This window comes from Ambystoma mexicanum, chromosome 7p, assembly GCF_040938575.1.
Source record: "Ambystoma mexicanum isolate Mex_15411 chromosome 7p, UKY_AmexF1_1, whole genome shotgun sequence".
NCBI lineage: Eukaryota > Metazoa > Chordata > Amphibia > Caudata > Ambystomatidae > Ambystoma > Ambystoma mexicanum.
This window is the reverse complement of record NC_090939.1, coordinates 904,808,512-904,824,849: the sequence shown is the minus strand read 5'-3', so window position 1 is coordinate 904,824,849 and position 16,338 is coordinate 904,808,512. Positions and strand designations below refer to the sequence as shown.

Genomic DNA, 16,338 nt, shown 5'->3' with positions numbered 1-16,338 from the left:
TATGGGCCCTAGTAACACTGAAGAAATGCCTGCTTCTCTGCCTTTGATGCAAGAAAACATAGCTAAAATAGCATCTGAATTCACTAAAAGTGGGAGTTCACGCCCACTTGGAAAATTTGTTAAATTAGAAGAGCTTTATCCCACCAACTGCAGTCCTTTTTGGAATCAACAGGTTCTTCTGGGACTATCTGGAGAAGTTGACGCCTTGAATAACATCTGCTCAAATGATATAAAATATGTGGAATTACCTACGGCAGCTAGTGCTACCAACTGGGTCATAACTGAATTCTTATCATCTGCAGTAGTGGCTCTCTTGAGTTCTCATCACTCTGACCTTAGTAATCTAGACTTTAACTGTTTGCCATGAACATTTATGATCAGTATCACACTTGAATGAGCAATCTATGGCAAATAACTATTGGTGCCCACTTAACGAAACCTGGCTGACCAGCTTGAAAAGAACATTCTGAGAGCGTCTATTGAACACACTCAATCTAGTAAGAGGGCTACCAAGGAAGTGGCTGCTGGATTCCTTACACTTTTGAATGTGAACAATACTGACGCTGTCTCACTCCGATGGTATGCAAATGGTTAACCTGGAACACGCAGGGGCACAAGTATTTTTTAATTAATCCTAGGTATTTCTACTATTTTGAAGAGTGACATTTTTCTCCTCCAAGAGACTTGGTTGACAGAACAGATCAACGTTGATTGGTATAATGTTCACTGTTGCCTCGCCACTCATAGTGGCAGAGGTCACCCATCGGGTGGTCTGGCAGTTGGAACTAAAATTCACTTTAATACCGAAGCATATGTTTGATTTTTCCTCTCCTTACATGCTAGCAGTATATACCACTAATAATAGCCTATCTAATAATGGTCTGCTGATTGTTAACATATACAATCCCCCGGATGCGCAGGCCACCAAAACCATCCAGGAAAACTTTGACACTTTGATAGTCGCATGGTTTGATCAGTTTCCCGCTGGTAATGTGTTAATTGCTAGAGATTTCAATGCACATCTCTCCTTTGAAACCTCAACCTGCGACGAAGCATCCCTAGTGGCAATGATAATTAGGGGAAATTAGCATGACCATGATTGGGGATATGGTGTAATTCAACTGATTTTGTATGCCTTAATGAGAAATCAATGAGGGGCCAAAAATTGAAACCGACGTGGACCAATGGCACTTATTCATCTGTCATTGACTACCTCTTATTGGATCGATCACAATGTGCACAATCTAGCGCTATGGTGGTGACTGAACTGTAAATTAGTGACCTTTTTCCACTTACATGATCACAAAACATATGCAATATTTGGACCTTCAAGCAGGCTGAATCCTATTGTATGGTGAATTTACAAGGGAGCAATATAATATGGTCAGATAATAACGTTGGAAGGATGTCTGTATTGATAGGCCTTGAATCTTGCACTTTGGAAGCTTGCCTGAAAGAAAATAACTGAGATTTGGGTACATTCATGATTCACTTGGGTCAGCGTCTAAAATTATATCCTATGAGAGATAACTCACAGTGCCGTCGAGGAGTGTTTGATATAGCTATTCACCAAGACACCACTAAAACTGAGTGTGAGAAGGCTAAATCCCTTGTTGCCCTTGGTACAAAGTACAAATAATGGCTGAGTGGACATAGACATGATAAGTATAACGCTAACTGGAAGCTAATTTGCGGCCTTTTAAAAACCAACGACAATATTTTGACAGCATTAATCCAACTTAAGCACCTTGGAATTAAATCTGGTCTCTGTAGAGGTTTGGTTGGACCATCTATCTTTGTTATATTGGGATGATTCTTCGCAATAAAACAACCCATTCTTTGACGATTCCTTAAGAGGCTCCATGCCTAGCTGGGATGTTGATGACATGTTGGGTCTGATCCATACATTTTAGCCATCCAGGGCCCCTAGCCCTGACACCATTATAAATGTGGTTTTCAAAGCCAATCCTGAATTTTGGGCAAGTCAGCTGAGCCAGTTATTTCATCGAATCTTGGCAAGCGGTCTGTTACCTAATAGCTGGAGGGAATCCATCCTGGTCGCAGTCTTCAAGAAAGGCGGTAGGGAGGACACGTCCAACTACAGACTGCTTGCGGTGCTACACTCTAGCTCTAAATTGTTAGCATCCTTATTATTGAAGCAACTGTCACAGTGGGCTAAGGAGAAAGAAACTTCTTCGTACATTTCAGACAGGCTTTAGGAGGGGTCACTGCACGAGTAATAATCTTTGTGCATTACACTATTTGTATAATGAAACCCATAGACAACCGAACAGGAAGTTATACATATGCTTTATAGACTTCTCCAAAGTGTTTGATTCAGTCTCTCGACAAGACTGTTGTGGCATAACCTCAGATTTTGGGGTCTGGACCCTACTTTTTTTTTATACTTCATCCAGTCCCTATATAGCAGAGGTCTTCGAACTGTGGGGCACGGCCGCATCCCGGGGGGGGGAGGGTGAGAGCTCTGCATAAAATGTAAAAATAAAAATCCTTTTTTTTTAGACTGGAGAAAATGGCCATGGGCGGCCTACATGGTTGGACTGGACCATAAAACTGTCTCAGGTACCAATGAAAAAGTGGCCTGCAGTTGCAAATGGATATTCATTCCTTTAGTCACAGACTGTTTGAATAGTACCCAAGGCTGTGTTTTTTGTTAAAATGAAACACTGAGCACTCACTCAGCTGCTTTTTCCAGCTGAGGGAGTGCTCCTGGACTGACTGAATTGTCAAAGGGAAACATGGTTTCTCTTTGACAGTTCAGTTCCCGAGCCACACATGCTCACTGAGCCATGCAAGGCTGGGGGCGTTTTGCTTCGACAGCCTTGCATAGCTCATTGGAAACGCTGGCTGGGACACTGCATGTCTGTATGTGCGAGAGGGAGCTCCTGCACCTCCTCACACATGCGGACAAAGCATCCTGGGGCGGGGCATTTCAGCACCCACATGCAGACCCCTGCAGAAGGTACGTTTATGTTAATTTATTTTTTATTTAAATATGTGTATGGATGCGTGTATGCTTGTGTTATGAGTGAGTGTATGGTGATGGGTGCTCGTATGAATGATAGCGATTGCTGTTTGAGTGTGTGTGTGTGTGTGTGTGTGTGTGTGTGTGTGTGTGTGTGTGTTTGTTTTGGTCTGTTGAGCAGATTTTGGCAAGTGAGGGGCACAAGGGGGGAAGGAGGGTTGTACGACAAAGGATTTTTAAAAACGCCCTGGTTGCACAATCCCCCTACCCACCTGCAAAAACCAGCTCTCCTTCTGAGGCGCTGTGGAGCCCAGGGCACAGGGATGGTATTTATTTTACTGGATATCTATCATAGATGTCCAGTCAAAAATACCATGCTTTAAAGTATGCTCTAAAATGCACATTTTAACCTATTATTTAAAAAGAATTCACAGGGGGAAAAAACCCCAAACCGCCCTTGATTAGTTTGGGCTCCCTCACTGCGCTCAGTTGCTATGGCATTTTTGTGGGAAATGATTATACCCCTCCACTTAAAAAATTCACCAGCTCCTACTGGTCCTCGGACTGTGTTGGGAACGGGGTGGGGGGCGCCCAGGGTCTGTGGTGGGAGCAGGATGGGTGGGAGCACTGGGATAGTGGTGAGAGCAGGGTGGGGGCAGCCCAGGGTCTATGATGGGCTGGGGAGAGCCCAGGGACTGGGTAGGCTAGGATGAGGGAGCCCAGCGACTGTGATGGGTGCAGGTGGGGGAGCCCAGGGACTATACAAGGAGTAGGGTGTTGTGACGGCACACAATAGTTCATAGCCATTTGTACATACTGTACATTTGCCATTTTTGGGGGCACAGCCTGCCCAAGTTTTGCTCAGGGGGGGCCCAGGCCAAAAAGGTTTGAAGACCACTGCTATATAATGACACCAAGGAGCCAGTCGGTCAGAGTGCCATTTCTAAGCATATAGATACCAATCGAGGATTGAAGCATGGGTGCGTATTGGCAATCTGTATATATCTGATCTGGAAAGTGGCTTTGGGTTTGGTGCGTGATTCCCCCTCACTCCCCATAGGAAAGGAAGCAGTACCATGGATTCTATCGGCAGATGACACTGTCTTAATCGACCGCATTCCCATTGGTTTGCAGCAGCCTCCTACTGCTCTCTTCTTATTCTAGGCTGATCCATCTCTCCATTAACGAAATAAAAAATAAAATACTAATTTTGGGCAATAGACGAACTCCGTGATCCAAATTCGGTTATTAGGTTTTCTAATAAAATACCACCCGGCCTTTTTATGACGACCACATTCTTCCGAAACTTTGGAGGTAGTGGATAGTGCTTAAAAGGTTTATTGCATTGAAAGGAGCTAACCATGTGGAGGTATGATATCTATATATTGCACTAGCATTGTGCCTGGTTCTTTGTATGGCTTGGAATTGTTGAGAGATTTGTGGACCGGCTTGAACGCAGCGAAGCTAAAATCTTGTGTTCTGTTTTAGGTGTTCTGCAATCGGTTCCAGTTGAGGTTGCAAGAAGGGAGCTTGGTGTTATGTCAATTAGATGCCGCTGGTTAATCAAGCGGTGTAAGTTATATTGCCAGCTCTACGCTTGTTTGCCTTCAGACTGTACTTTAATGGGACTCCTTACCACCCGTATGGGGGCTCATTACTCAAATTGATTTTTTGACGAACTAAGGAAAACTGCCCTGGCTCATCTCAACAACATTGTATTCACTGCCGATCAGATGCTGTCTTCACCAAATGCAGGTCTTGAACTGAAAAAGAAAAACTTGTATTGGGACAGTGTTGAGACTACAAATAGTTTGCAGAGGATGAAAAGCTATGGCGAGTATATTCTGCAGAGTCATCAACTTGGAATTCTGTGTTCCTACCTCACCAAACTCTGTGATGGGAAGCCAAGAAGGTTCATTGTCTACCTACGGCAGAACATCCTCCCTACTCTGGAATACACCTGTAGCTGGCTGAATATACCGCTTAATGAAAGAAACTGTAGACTCTGTAATACTTGGCCTAATTCCAAATCTAGCTGTGTTTCTTTTACATTTGGCTTAATTTCAAACCTAGCTGTGTTTTTTGCATTTGGCTTAATTAAAAATCTAGCTGTGTTTTTTGCATTTGGCTTAATTTCAAATCTAGCTGTGTTTATTGCATTTGGCTTAATTTCAAATCTAGGTGTGTTTTTTGCATTTGGCTTAATTTCAAACCCAGCCGTGTTTATTGCACTTGGCTTAATTTCAAATCTAGCTGTGTTTTTGCATTTAGCTTAATTTCAATTCTAGCTGTGTATTTGCATTTGGCTTACTTTCAAACCTAGCTGTGTTTTTGCATTTGGCTTAAATTCAAATCTAGCTGTGTTTATTGCATTTGACTTAATTTCAAATCTAGCTTTGTTTTGCAAACTTGCCCTGCCATTTGTTTGTATTACGTGCTTTGTCTGTAACCTACTGGCCCAGTGACTGTACTGTTCTACTTGTTCTACTCTTATCCGCTGCCCCCCCAACCCTTCTCTCTACCTCTCCCATGACGCTCTCTGTTTCTCCTATCTTCTCCAACTGTTTCTCCATTGACTATCCTTCCCTTCTCACTAAGTCTGGTAGGAAGAAGTTCAAAAAGGATATCTTGGCCTCCAACCCTGGTCTCCCTGTCGCTGACACCTCTTCCAACGCTTCCTCCAGACAGACCCTCACTGACATCCTCTTTGTCTTTCCTTCGCCAGATCTATGGACACTTCATATGATCTCTGTGCTCTGTCCTTTCTCCTCCTCCTCCCATTAAGAGTGGCACCCGCTGGGAAGCCCTCGTGGCCCCCTTCGATTCCTCTATAGTCATCATTAATGTCTACCTAAATGGCACCGTCATGGTCCAAGGCCCTCAGGCCAATCTTCTACTCTTTGACAGGTGCTTCCCTCGCCTCATCAATTTCCTTTCATCTCCGCCTGTCCCCTGTCTCCCCTTTCCTGCTTCCCTGTCTCCCCCTCTGACCTCACCCCTTGGCTACCTTGTCTCCCCTGTCCCCCTCAGGCTCCTTCTCCACCTCTGCAGGGCATACCTCTGATTTGTACCCCTCCCCAGAAGGTCTTTAAGGCTGGCAAATTCCTTCATCTTGCCACTCTCGCTGTGCTGTCAAACACTCCTCTGGCATCTGCCGGCTTCTCGAAGACCTCTATGGCCTCGATCTCACCGACACTTGGTTCACGGTCAGCTCTGTCACAAGCTTTGACACTCTCCTCCCTGATTGCTACAAGATCTTCTCCGCACCTAGATCCACCCGGTCCGGAGGGGGTGTAGCCCTGATCTTTCCTCAATGGCTTCCTGCCTCTATCACTCCCACGCAGACCTACTCTTCTTTAGAAAGCCTTGTCTGCAGGCTTTCTCGCTCTCTTGGCCACTCTCTTACTGTTGCTACTATCTATCAGCCTCCTGGTCAGATCACCTCTTTCCTCTCTGAGTGGGCGGACCTCTCCTCCTCCCTTCTGGCCACAACCACTCAACTCCTCTTTCTTGGTGACCTGAATATCCATCTTGATTCTCCCTGTTCTTCGTCTGTACTCTTTTGTGACCTCTGCGACTCCCTCTCCCTTTCTATCCTCCCTTCTGGCCCGACTCACTCTGCAGGGCACACGCTTGATGCTTTTTTTCTCTGCTGACCTCCCCCTCTCCACTCATCTGACCACTCCTCTCTCCTGGAGCGATCACTCCCTCCTCTCCCCCCATATCACCCTCTCTACCCCCCAGGCCAAGCCAACCCCAACACTGCCCCCTAGCTTCTCAGACATCCGACCTGTGAAGCGTATGTCACTGGAGGCTTTTCGCTGCCACCTTCTCTCCTCCTCCTCCGGCTGACTCACATCCTGGCACAGCCCTTTCCAAGCTCTACTCTTCTATCTATCTCTAATACTCTTGGTGCTCTTGCCCCTGTCATGAGGATCCGTTTGAAGCCCAAAGCCAAGTGCAATTCTTGGTTCGACTCTGACCTAGCTACCCTTACACGTAAGTGCAGGGGGGCTGAGAGGAAATGGAGGGCTTCTTGTTCATCCTCTGACAAACAGGCCTACCGCCTGCTCCAATGGCAATACCGACTCTCTATCCATACTAGGAAGAGAGCCCACATCCAAGCCTGTGTCTCTGCGGCCTCTAATAACTCGGCCGAACTCTTCAAAATCTGCAAGGTGCTGGCCAACCCTGCTGCCGTCTCTAACTCTCTTGTCGCCTCCCAGGCCCTTTGCACGGCCCTTGTCTCTCACTTCATCTAAAAAACCCAGGACATCCTGTCCACCCTCTCGTCCCCCCCACCCTCTTCTCACTTCTCCTGCTGCAAACTCTGGCCCTCCTGCAGCCCCCCCAACCTCTTTCTCTTCCTTTCCTCTTTTCTTTCCTGGCGATGTTTCCAGACAAGTCCGATCTATGAAAGTCTCGTCAAAACAGGTTCTTCCCTTTTCCTCCAAAACCATCAAGGACCACATTGACACTCTTGCGCCTGCCGTGGCCGATTTCTGCAACCTCTCTTTCGCCTCGGGAGTCCTCCCCTCCCCTCTGAAGCACTCTCTTGTGCACCTTGTTCTCAAGAAACCCACAGCTGACCCTTCTTGCCCGGCAAAATATCGCCCTATCTCCATCGCTCCTTTTCTGGGCTGACTCTTGGAAAAGCCGGCCATCTCACAGCATAACCTCCACTCAGAAGCACGGAAACTGCTCTCCTGAACATCCGTGAAGACCTACTCTCCAACCTTGACTCTTAACATCCCCTCTGTCCTCATCCTACTCTATCTCTCTTCTGCCTTCGACACGGTCAACCATACCATCCTGCACAATCTTCTGTGACAACCTGTGGTATCACTGATCAGGCTCTGGCTGACTTCTTTCCTCTGATCGACCCTCCCAGGTCCAACTTGGGTCCTTCCTTTCCTCTATCTCCCGCTCTACCTGCGGTGTTCCCCAGGGGTGAAACCTCTCTCCCTGGCTTTTCAACCACTACCTGGTACTTCTCGCCCATCGCATTGCCTCTTTCTGCTCCAATTTTCAGTGCTATGCGGATGACACTCAACTCATGTTCAGGCTTCCCTCGGCCATCTCTTCTCCTTCTCTCATCTCTGATTGCCTGTCCGCTATTCAGGAGTGGTGTGCCGCCACTGATCTCTGCCTTAATGCCAGTTTGTTTTTCGAAACTCGAAAAAAAGGGGCGTCGAACTAGGGCGTGCCAGTAATACTATCCCTAGTGTGATGTCCACTGTACCCATGATCCCTCTTGCGTGTAGGACCCTCAGATTGTTTTTTTCCACCATACTTGCCGGAAGCATAATCGCGGAGTTCCCTGACTTTTAGCCATTTATCATATAATTAATCAAAATCCCTGTTCCCCAACCCTACGTCGAAGATCGCAGAAGATCGACGGCGGTACTCGAGACCGAGGAAGAACAGCAGTCGGGACTACATGATGGACTTTGGGCCTTGGAAGGCCTCTGGCCTCGACCCGGGCCTCCGAAGGCCTCTGGCCTCGGCCCTGTGCAAGTAGGGAGAGTGGGGGGTGGATATACACACACACACACACACTCATTTCCTACATATACCCGCCCGCTGCCTAATATTGACATATGGAGAGTACTCCCTTTAAATTCCGCCCGAAGTGCAACCGTAAGTTTCCCTGGGTAGACAAACATAATACCTGTAACCTATGTCTTCCAAGGGACCACCCTGAGGCAAATTATAGAGCTTGTAAGCTCTTCAAAGCCAAGACACACAAGGACCGCTCAACCAAGCGTTGGGCCCACTACGCCAGGCAACTCGAGGCCATGGACGCAGTGGGTTCCTTCAGTGATGGCAGCAACGCCGCCGTATCGGACGGCGAGGGCACAGGGGTGTTGTCAGGCACCCATGCGCAAGCCCCCGACCTCAGAGGACTGACCGGCGGTTCAGTTATGGGGACAACACCCGGCGACAAGAGCGCTACCCACACCTCTTCCACCAAACACACTAACCCCACCCGAGATTCGACACGTGCGTCGAGTGATCGCCATAAGAAGGCACAAAGAGAGCGGTCCGCCGATTCGGTGTCCTCTGGGTGTTCCAGGTCACGGTCGCCTCATGGCACACAGCAACCGTCCACGATTGCTAAAAGTGCCACATTACCTAAAGTCACGGAGGTATTGTCGTCAGAAGACGGATCTGACCTCTACCCTCAGGCAGCACGTTTGACGGCTACTCCTGTAGTTCGTTCGACGTCTGCTTCCGAGACTCAACGCCCCTCTTCCAAGACTACCGAATCTCATGATCCCTCCTCCGATTCTTGACGCCAAGTGTCGAACGATTCAGGAAATTCCAAATGGTCAGGAAAGCATTCCTCTACACATGGGAAAGGGGAAAAACAACACAAGAAGGCCTCTGAACACCAGGTTCAGAAGGAGAAACACAGATAAAAATCCAAGGGTCCTGACCCTGTCCCCAAGGGAAAGTGTGTCCCTCCCCCTACTCAGGGAACAGAGACAAGTAAGGAACCTCATCAGGAGAGGGTTATCCCCAGTTCAAGACAATGGGATTCGGAGGACATTGATAGAGTGATGAGGAGGATGTCCTTTTTTGTAGATTTCTACGAAAAAAGACCCACATTTCTTCCATAGCTATCAGAGTACTCCTGCTACCTCTGCCCCTTCGGGATCCAAAGACCCTCAACCTCCTACTAAGAGACTCCATACTGAGACTCCAGCTCAGGGGTTGATTTCAGACCCTTTTAGTTTTGAACCTTACCAGCAGTATGGTGAGGATTCAGAAGTACAAATGCTGGACGACCAGACTGGGGTTGATTACTATGGAGACGATGAGGACCAGGAAGAGGAGGAGGAAGACGAGGCGGAAGCCTATCGTCTCGACTCGCCTATTCCCAAGGACCCCCCTGTGAATGACTCACCGGTTGACAATCAGCCTTTACTTAATGAAGTTTTAGCCAAGGCTGCAGCCCATTTCCAAATTGACACTCAGGGTGCCCTAGAAGAGAGAGATTTTGCAGAGGAAATTCTAGGGGACAAAAGATCCATTGCTCAAACTATCCCCATTCTAAGATCTATTCAACACAGAATCGATCCTTCTCTGGTGACCCCTAATCTTACTCGGGCAGTTAACCCATGAGTAGAAAAACTGTTTAAAGCTGCTCACTCCGACCCACTATACATAAGGGGTCAGCTAAAACCTGACTCATTAGTGGTTATAACCACCAGAAAGAGGGCGGGAACACCACTAGCATCTTCGGAAGCACCCCCGGAAAAGGAGAGCAAGAGAATATATGCTCTAGGGAGGAAAGTGGCATCCACGTCGGCATACCAAGCACGCATTGCCAATACCACCACACTGCTAGCAAGCTACAATTGTCACCATTGGGAACAGGTACAGGTAGCTGCCCTCATTGCCTCCGCACCAGAACCTCTAAAGAGCCAGTTGGCCCAAATTGCATCGGACGGTGGATCAGTGTCCGGATGCATTCTCAAAGCTAACTTTGATGCACTAGACAATGCAGGAAGGCTGTGTGATTAAACGACACGCTTGGCTAAGGCAGTCAGGGTTTAAACCCGAGACCCAAGCCACCCTCATAGACATGCCGGTAGAACCAAATGTCCTGTTTGGGAATGCAGTGGAGGAAGCGCTGAAGACGGCTAAGGACGAATATGACACCTTAAAGTCCCTTGACCAACTAACAAATAAGCCCTCAAACCAGCGAGGGAATAATCATTTTCGTCGCTTTCGCAGCCAAAATTCCCAGAGAGGGTCCAATTACTATCGGAACCAAGGAACCTCGTGGGGCGGCAACCAACAGGCTACCCAAGGTTTCTCCAGAGGTCAAAAGAGGGGCTGCGGTAGGGGGAGAGGCAGCCCAGGTAGAGGCACTATGCCTCCCAATAAACAGCAGTGACGTTCCGCTCCGGGTCCCTTCCCATGCATCCCCAGTAGGGGGGCGCATTTCCATCTTCACCTACGCATGGGAAGGGATCACTTCGGACAGATGGATGCTGTCCCCAGTGTCTGCGGGATACTGTATAGAGCTACTGGAACGCCCCCGCAACCATCCTCCAAGACAGAAGATACACTCCTTGGAGCACCAAAGAATCCTCCTCGAAAAGATCGTCATTCTTCTTGCAAAGGACCAATAGAACTCGTCCCGGGCAATCAGGTAAACAAGGGTATCTATTCAACTTACTTTCTTGTGCCAAAAAAAGATCTAACAATGCGCCCAGTATTAGACTTGCGCCCTGCAACAAGTATGTTGTTACACTTCGGCAAAGAATGGCTTCCCTGCGGAGTACGTCTCAGTCACAGACCCCCTTGTGGAGCAGATACAGGTTGCCATGGCGCCTGTAAAAGCTCTGGCGGAACCTGTGTCAGCTGACACATCTCATATATAAAGGACGTGTATGCAAGCCACGCCCCCCCCTATGGGTTAAAACTGCCATCTTCCAGAGGGCTCGTTGCTGCTAATTGTAGTGTTACTTGCTATTTCGGTTACGTCCGTTTCCTTCGTGAAACTTGTCACGAAGCCCTGATTTGATCTCCTGGTTCCGATCCACGCCTGACTTCTGGATTGTTTTGCCTACTCCCCTCTTGGCATTGTTTATAGACCGTTACGGTACTGACCCGGACCGCCCCTGGACTGCCTTCTCTCTTCCTTGTTACTGCCGTCATCTCCTGGTATCGACGCGGAGCGTTCCTGGATTGTTTTGCCCACTCCTGCTGCTTCCTTGCAGTTTACTCGCAAAAAGCGTCCTGGAACGCCTCAGCTGCTCCTATCCTTGTCTGGAGGATGTATCTACATTTCGTGTTCCCAGGTAACTCGTGCTGTGCACGTTTATTGAGGAAAATCTGCCAGTGCTACCTCTGCTAATACTGCTCCACACTTACCTACTGCCCCTGTTGGGATCCTAAGACATCTCCTTTTGCTGGACTTTTGGGACATTTACTGGATTACAATACTTTATGAACTGGTCTTCAAGTGCATATTGTGACGCTTTCCTGAGTATGCACCAACCCGATACTAGTGCGACCCTCGTGCCGCCCGGGTTTACTTCCCTGTACTAACTTACCTGTTTGTTATTTTATCCTGTCGTTTTCTCCAACCTGGACATCGTTAACCCTTGAGAGTCCCACATTTCAGGTCTGTTGTTTTTGGTTATTTGCCTTACAGGAAGAACCTATTAGAATACTCACACTAATATATATATATATATATATTGGGTTTATTTTTCCTTTGTAGATCCATCCCAGGGGAAATTCCACTCCAATCCTTGCCTAGTTATTTTCCGTCAACTACTGTTGCTTGATTACCTTACTTGTTTCTCACAGCACTGCTAATCCTCTTTGTATTCCTTTTCAGCATTGGTTTTTGGCGGTGCGTGTTTACCCCGCTCTTTTGTTCAATTGACACCTCTGCCTGTTTAGATCGAAACAGCAGAGAGGTACATTGTAGAGAAGAGCCCCTCTTTTGAGGAAACCTGAGTCTTGTATTCAGGGGAGTTGGAATATTGGAGGCTGAATATCGATTCCTGTATAACTATCGTCTCCAAGGTCATCTAATCCAGATTTCCTGACCTACATACGGAGCAGTGAGTAACATATGTCAAGCCACAAAAATTCTGCATGACTACACTCCAAGAGGTAATCCCCCTACTAGAAAAGGGGGATTACATGGCAACATTGGCTATGAAAGATGCTTATTTTCATATTTCCATGTTCCCAGCACACAGAAGATTCTTGCGTTTCAAGGTAGACAGCCAGCACTACCAGTTCAAGGTGCTGCCCTTCGGAATATCCTCGGCTCCAAGGGTATTCACCAAGGTACTGGCGGTGGTGGCGGTGGCGCACCTACGCAGAGAGGCAATCCCAGTATACCCTTACCTGGACGACTGGTTCATCACAGGGGAAACCCCCGCAATTTGCAGATCCAACATTCAAAGAACAATCAACCTCCTCTTCCAATTGGGCTTCTCAATCAAGAAGAAAAAATCAAGCCTGGTGCCAAGCACCTCCAAACAGTTCCTAGGAGCTATCCTAGACACCCAAGAGGGGTTGACCTTTCCATCAGAGGAAAGAATTTGGAATCTGTTGCTGCAAATTCCTCAATATCAGTCCGGTCGCCAGATAAGGGTGCGCAAAGCGATGTGTTTGCTAGGCATGATGGCATCATGCATTTACCTGGTTCCCCACGCGCACCTGCGCATGCGACCCATGCAGGAATGGTTGGCGAAACAGTGGTCTCAGGCAAGTGGTCAGTGGGACGATCTAGTGGTCGTTTCGCCACCACTAGTACAGAGTCTTCGCTGGTGGACAACAGAGAATCTTTCAAAGGGGAAACCCTTCTACGATCCATAAATACAGGCCGTTGTCACAACAAACGCCTCCCTGGCAGGGTGGGGAGCTCACTACCTTCACCACACAGCTCAGGGTCTCTGGTCTCACACAGAGGCTCAGAATCACATCAGTCTGCTAGAACTTTTGGCAGTCTTCAGAGCGCTTCGGGCATTCGAACCCCTCCTATCCAACCAGTCAGTGCAAATCCTAACAGACAGCACGACGGCGATGTTTTATTTAAACAAACAGGGGGGCACTCGTTCGCCAAATCTGTCCAAGCTTGCCCAGAAAATTTGGAAATGGGCACTCAGATGGAGGATTTACCTGTCATCCCAACATGTTCCAGGGGATCTCAATTCACTAGCAGACGCTCTGAGCAGAGATCCCCTCCCACAGGAACACGAATGGCGTCTACACAAAGAAATCGTAGAAGATTTCTTCTCTCATTGGGGTTTCTCCACTATAGACCTATTCGCCACAGAAGAAAACAGGCAGTGCCCAGACTTTGCATCCAGGTTCCCCCAGCCAGGCTCCAAGGGGACGCTCTATGGATGAATTGGTTAGGGATGTTTGCCTACGCTTTTCCACCAACCCCTCTGATGAGGAAGGCGGTCAACAAGATACACAGGGAATCGATGACGCTCATCCTAGTTGCTCCTATGTGGGCGAGACAACCATGGTTTCCACACCTACGCAAACTGGTGGTGTGCGACCCCATCAGACTCCCGTGCTGCTACAACCTACTCTCCCAGCATGAAGGACAGACAGTGCATCCTCAACCCAACTCGTTGAACTTGGCAACATGGCTCCTGAAGTCATAGAGTTCGGCCACCTCAATTTACCCCAGAGATGTATGGATATCTTAAAAGAATCAAGAAAACCTAACACAAGGCACTGTTATTTTGATAAGTGGAAAATATTCGTTATTTGGTGCCAGAATAAACAAATCAACCCAGTTGATTGCACTCCTTCCAATATTGTCACCTACATGCTCCACTTACTGGACACAGGGTTGATATTTAATTCACTCAAGGTGCACCTGGCAGCGCTGTCAGCCTACACCACCTCCAATAACATGGTGTCATGGTGGAAGGTGCCAGTTGTCAAAGGCTTTATGGAAGGGGTGAAGAGACTCCACCCTCCAATTTCTAACCCACTACCAGGGTGGGACCTTAATGTGGTGCTTGCTAAACTCATGGGACCGCCCTTTGAACCCATGCATAAAGCTAGTCTCAAACACCTGACTTATAAAACTGCCTTCTTAGTAGCCATTACATCCACAATAAGGGTCATTGAAATTCAAGCTCTGTCAGTGCATGATCCTTTTTTTACTGTACATAAGGATAAACTGGTTTTACACACTCACCCTAGGTTCTCACCTAAGTTCATTTCAAAATTCCATGTTAACCAGTCCATTGAGCTACCGGTCTTTTTCCAAGAACCCAAAAGCTCTGCTGAGTTGAAACTCCACACACTAGATGTGAGGAGAGCGGTCCTCTACTACGTAGACAAGACCAGACCACTAAGAAAGACAGATCAACCGTTTGTCTCCGTAGCTACAGGCAGAGAAGGAGATCGCGTCTCTAAAGGTGCCATCTCTAAATGGATAGTCAAATGTATCCACCTGTGTTACTCCCTTTCAGAAAAGACACTGCGGTTTACGCCAAGGGCCCACTCTACAAGAGGCACTGGGGCCACTCTGGCTTTCATTGCAAATGTACCCCTTGACACCATTCGCAAAGCAGCTATATGGAGCTCTATTCACACCTTTACTCAGCACTACTGCATTGACACTCATTCCAAGACATATACTCAAGTGGGACAAGGTGTTCTAAGACATTTGTTCGCTCATGACTCTTCTCACATCCCACCTCCTTCTTTTAACACTGCTCGCTAATCTATGCACAGCATGTGATCTAAGCAGATCCCACAAGCCTCAGAAGGGATACATTACTCACCGTAATCGTATTTCTGATGCTTGTATCTGCTTAGAATCACATGCGCCCGCCCTTCCTCCCCTCTGAGAGAAGGTGCATGGATGCTTGTAGTCTTATCTATCTTATCTGCTTGGATACTCTGTACTCATGCTACTCCTCATGCTACCTCATGTCAGAAAAAATACAATCTGAGGGTCCTACACGCGTGAGGGATCATGGGTACAGTGGACGTCACACTAGGGATAGTATTACTGGCATGCCCTAGTTCGATGCCCCTTTTCGAGTTTCAAAAAACAAACTGTAATACTCAGCAACTTCCACTAGTTGTCAGCCTATGCACAGCATGTGAATCTAAGCAAATACAAGCATCAGAAATACGATTACGGTGAGTAACGTATCCCATATATTCACTGAAAAAACTTTGTTAAACGGACATTATGGTTACAAGTAAAACCAAAAAACCTCTGAGATTCGCCAGTTATGGTAAGTTAAGCAACCATAACTCGCGCCACCACCGTGCACACCTAAGACTAACACCCAAGACATCAAAGATGACATCACAAATGTCATTGATGACATCACATATGTGGGCCACTTGTTTGTGTTCACTGACATATTTAGTCCAGTTGTGTTTGTCCACTGACAGTCAGAATATTAAAATTTGAAAGGTAATATATATGTAGACGTTAGCCTTGTCTGATGTTGTTAAGGTACTTTACTTGGGGTTGGTCTCAACTCATGGTACAGATATATGGGGCAATAAGCAGGCCTCAAACACAATAATTCAGTTGTATACATGATAATGTACTTTAATATTATTGACATTTTCTGGTGATGATGTTTCCTTCTTCCTTACTTTATTTTCCCTGCATGTGCCTCTGATTTGTATGTATTGTGGGTCTTCATATGTATTGTTTATACTAACACAAGTATGTAGTAAGTCTTGAATCATTAGCTATTTGTTCCATGTTTAACATTACTCAAAACTGATACGGTAGCATTCATTATTTTACTATCCAAAACGACCAGATAAAACATGTTATCCTTCTATGGTGCATGCTGCAGCCATTGCCTATCTCT

At 47.1% G+C, this 16,338-nt stretch overlaps 1 protein-coding gene across 4 annotated transcripts in view; it reads left to right on the top strand.

Moving 5' to 3' along the window:
• The window catches only part of ARL13B (ARF like GTPase 13B), a 1,122,894-nt gene that overhangs the window by 1,008,509 nt on the left and 98,047 nt on the right, over positions 1 to 16,338 (top strand). For 2 of the 4 annotated variants that reach the window (XM_069637196.1, XM_069637197.1), the window contains one exon: positions 4,475 to 5,113. The exons of the other annotated variants lie outside the window; for them this stretch is intronic. In XM_069637196.1, coding sequence (XP_069493297.1) covers positions 4,475 to 4,653 — 179 coding nt within the window. In that variant the 3' untranslated portion in view covers positions 4,654 to 5,113. Of the gene's footprint in view, positions 1 to 4,474; positions 5,114 to 16,338 lie in introns of those variants that run through there. 4 annotated transcript variants of the gene reach the window in all.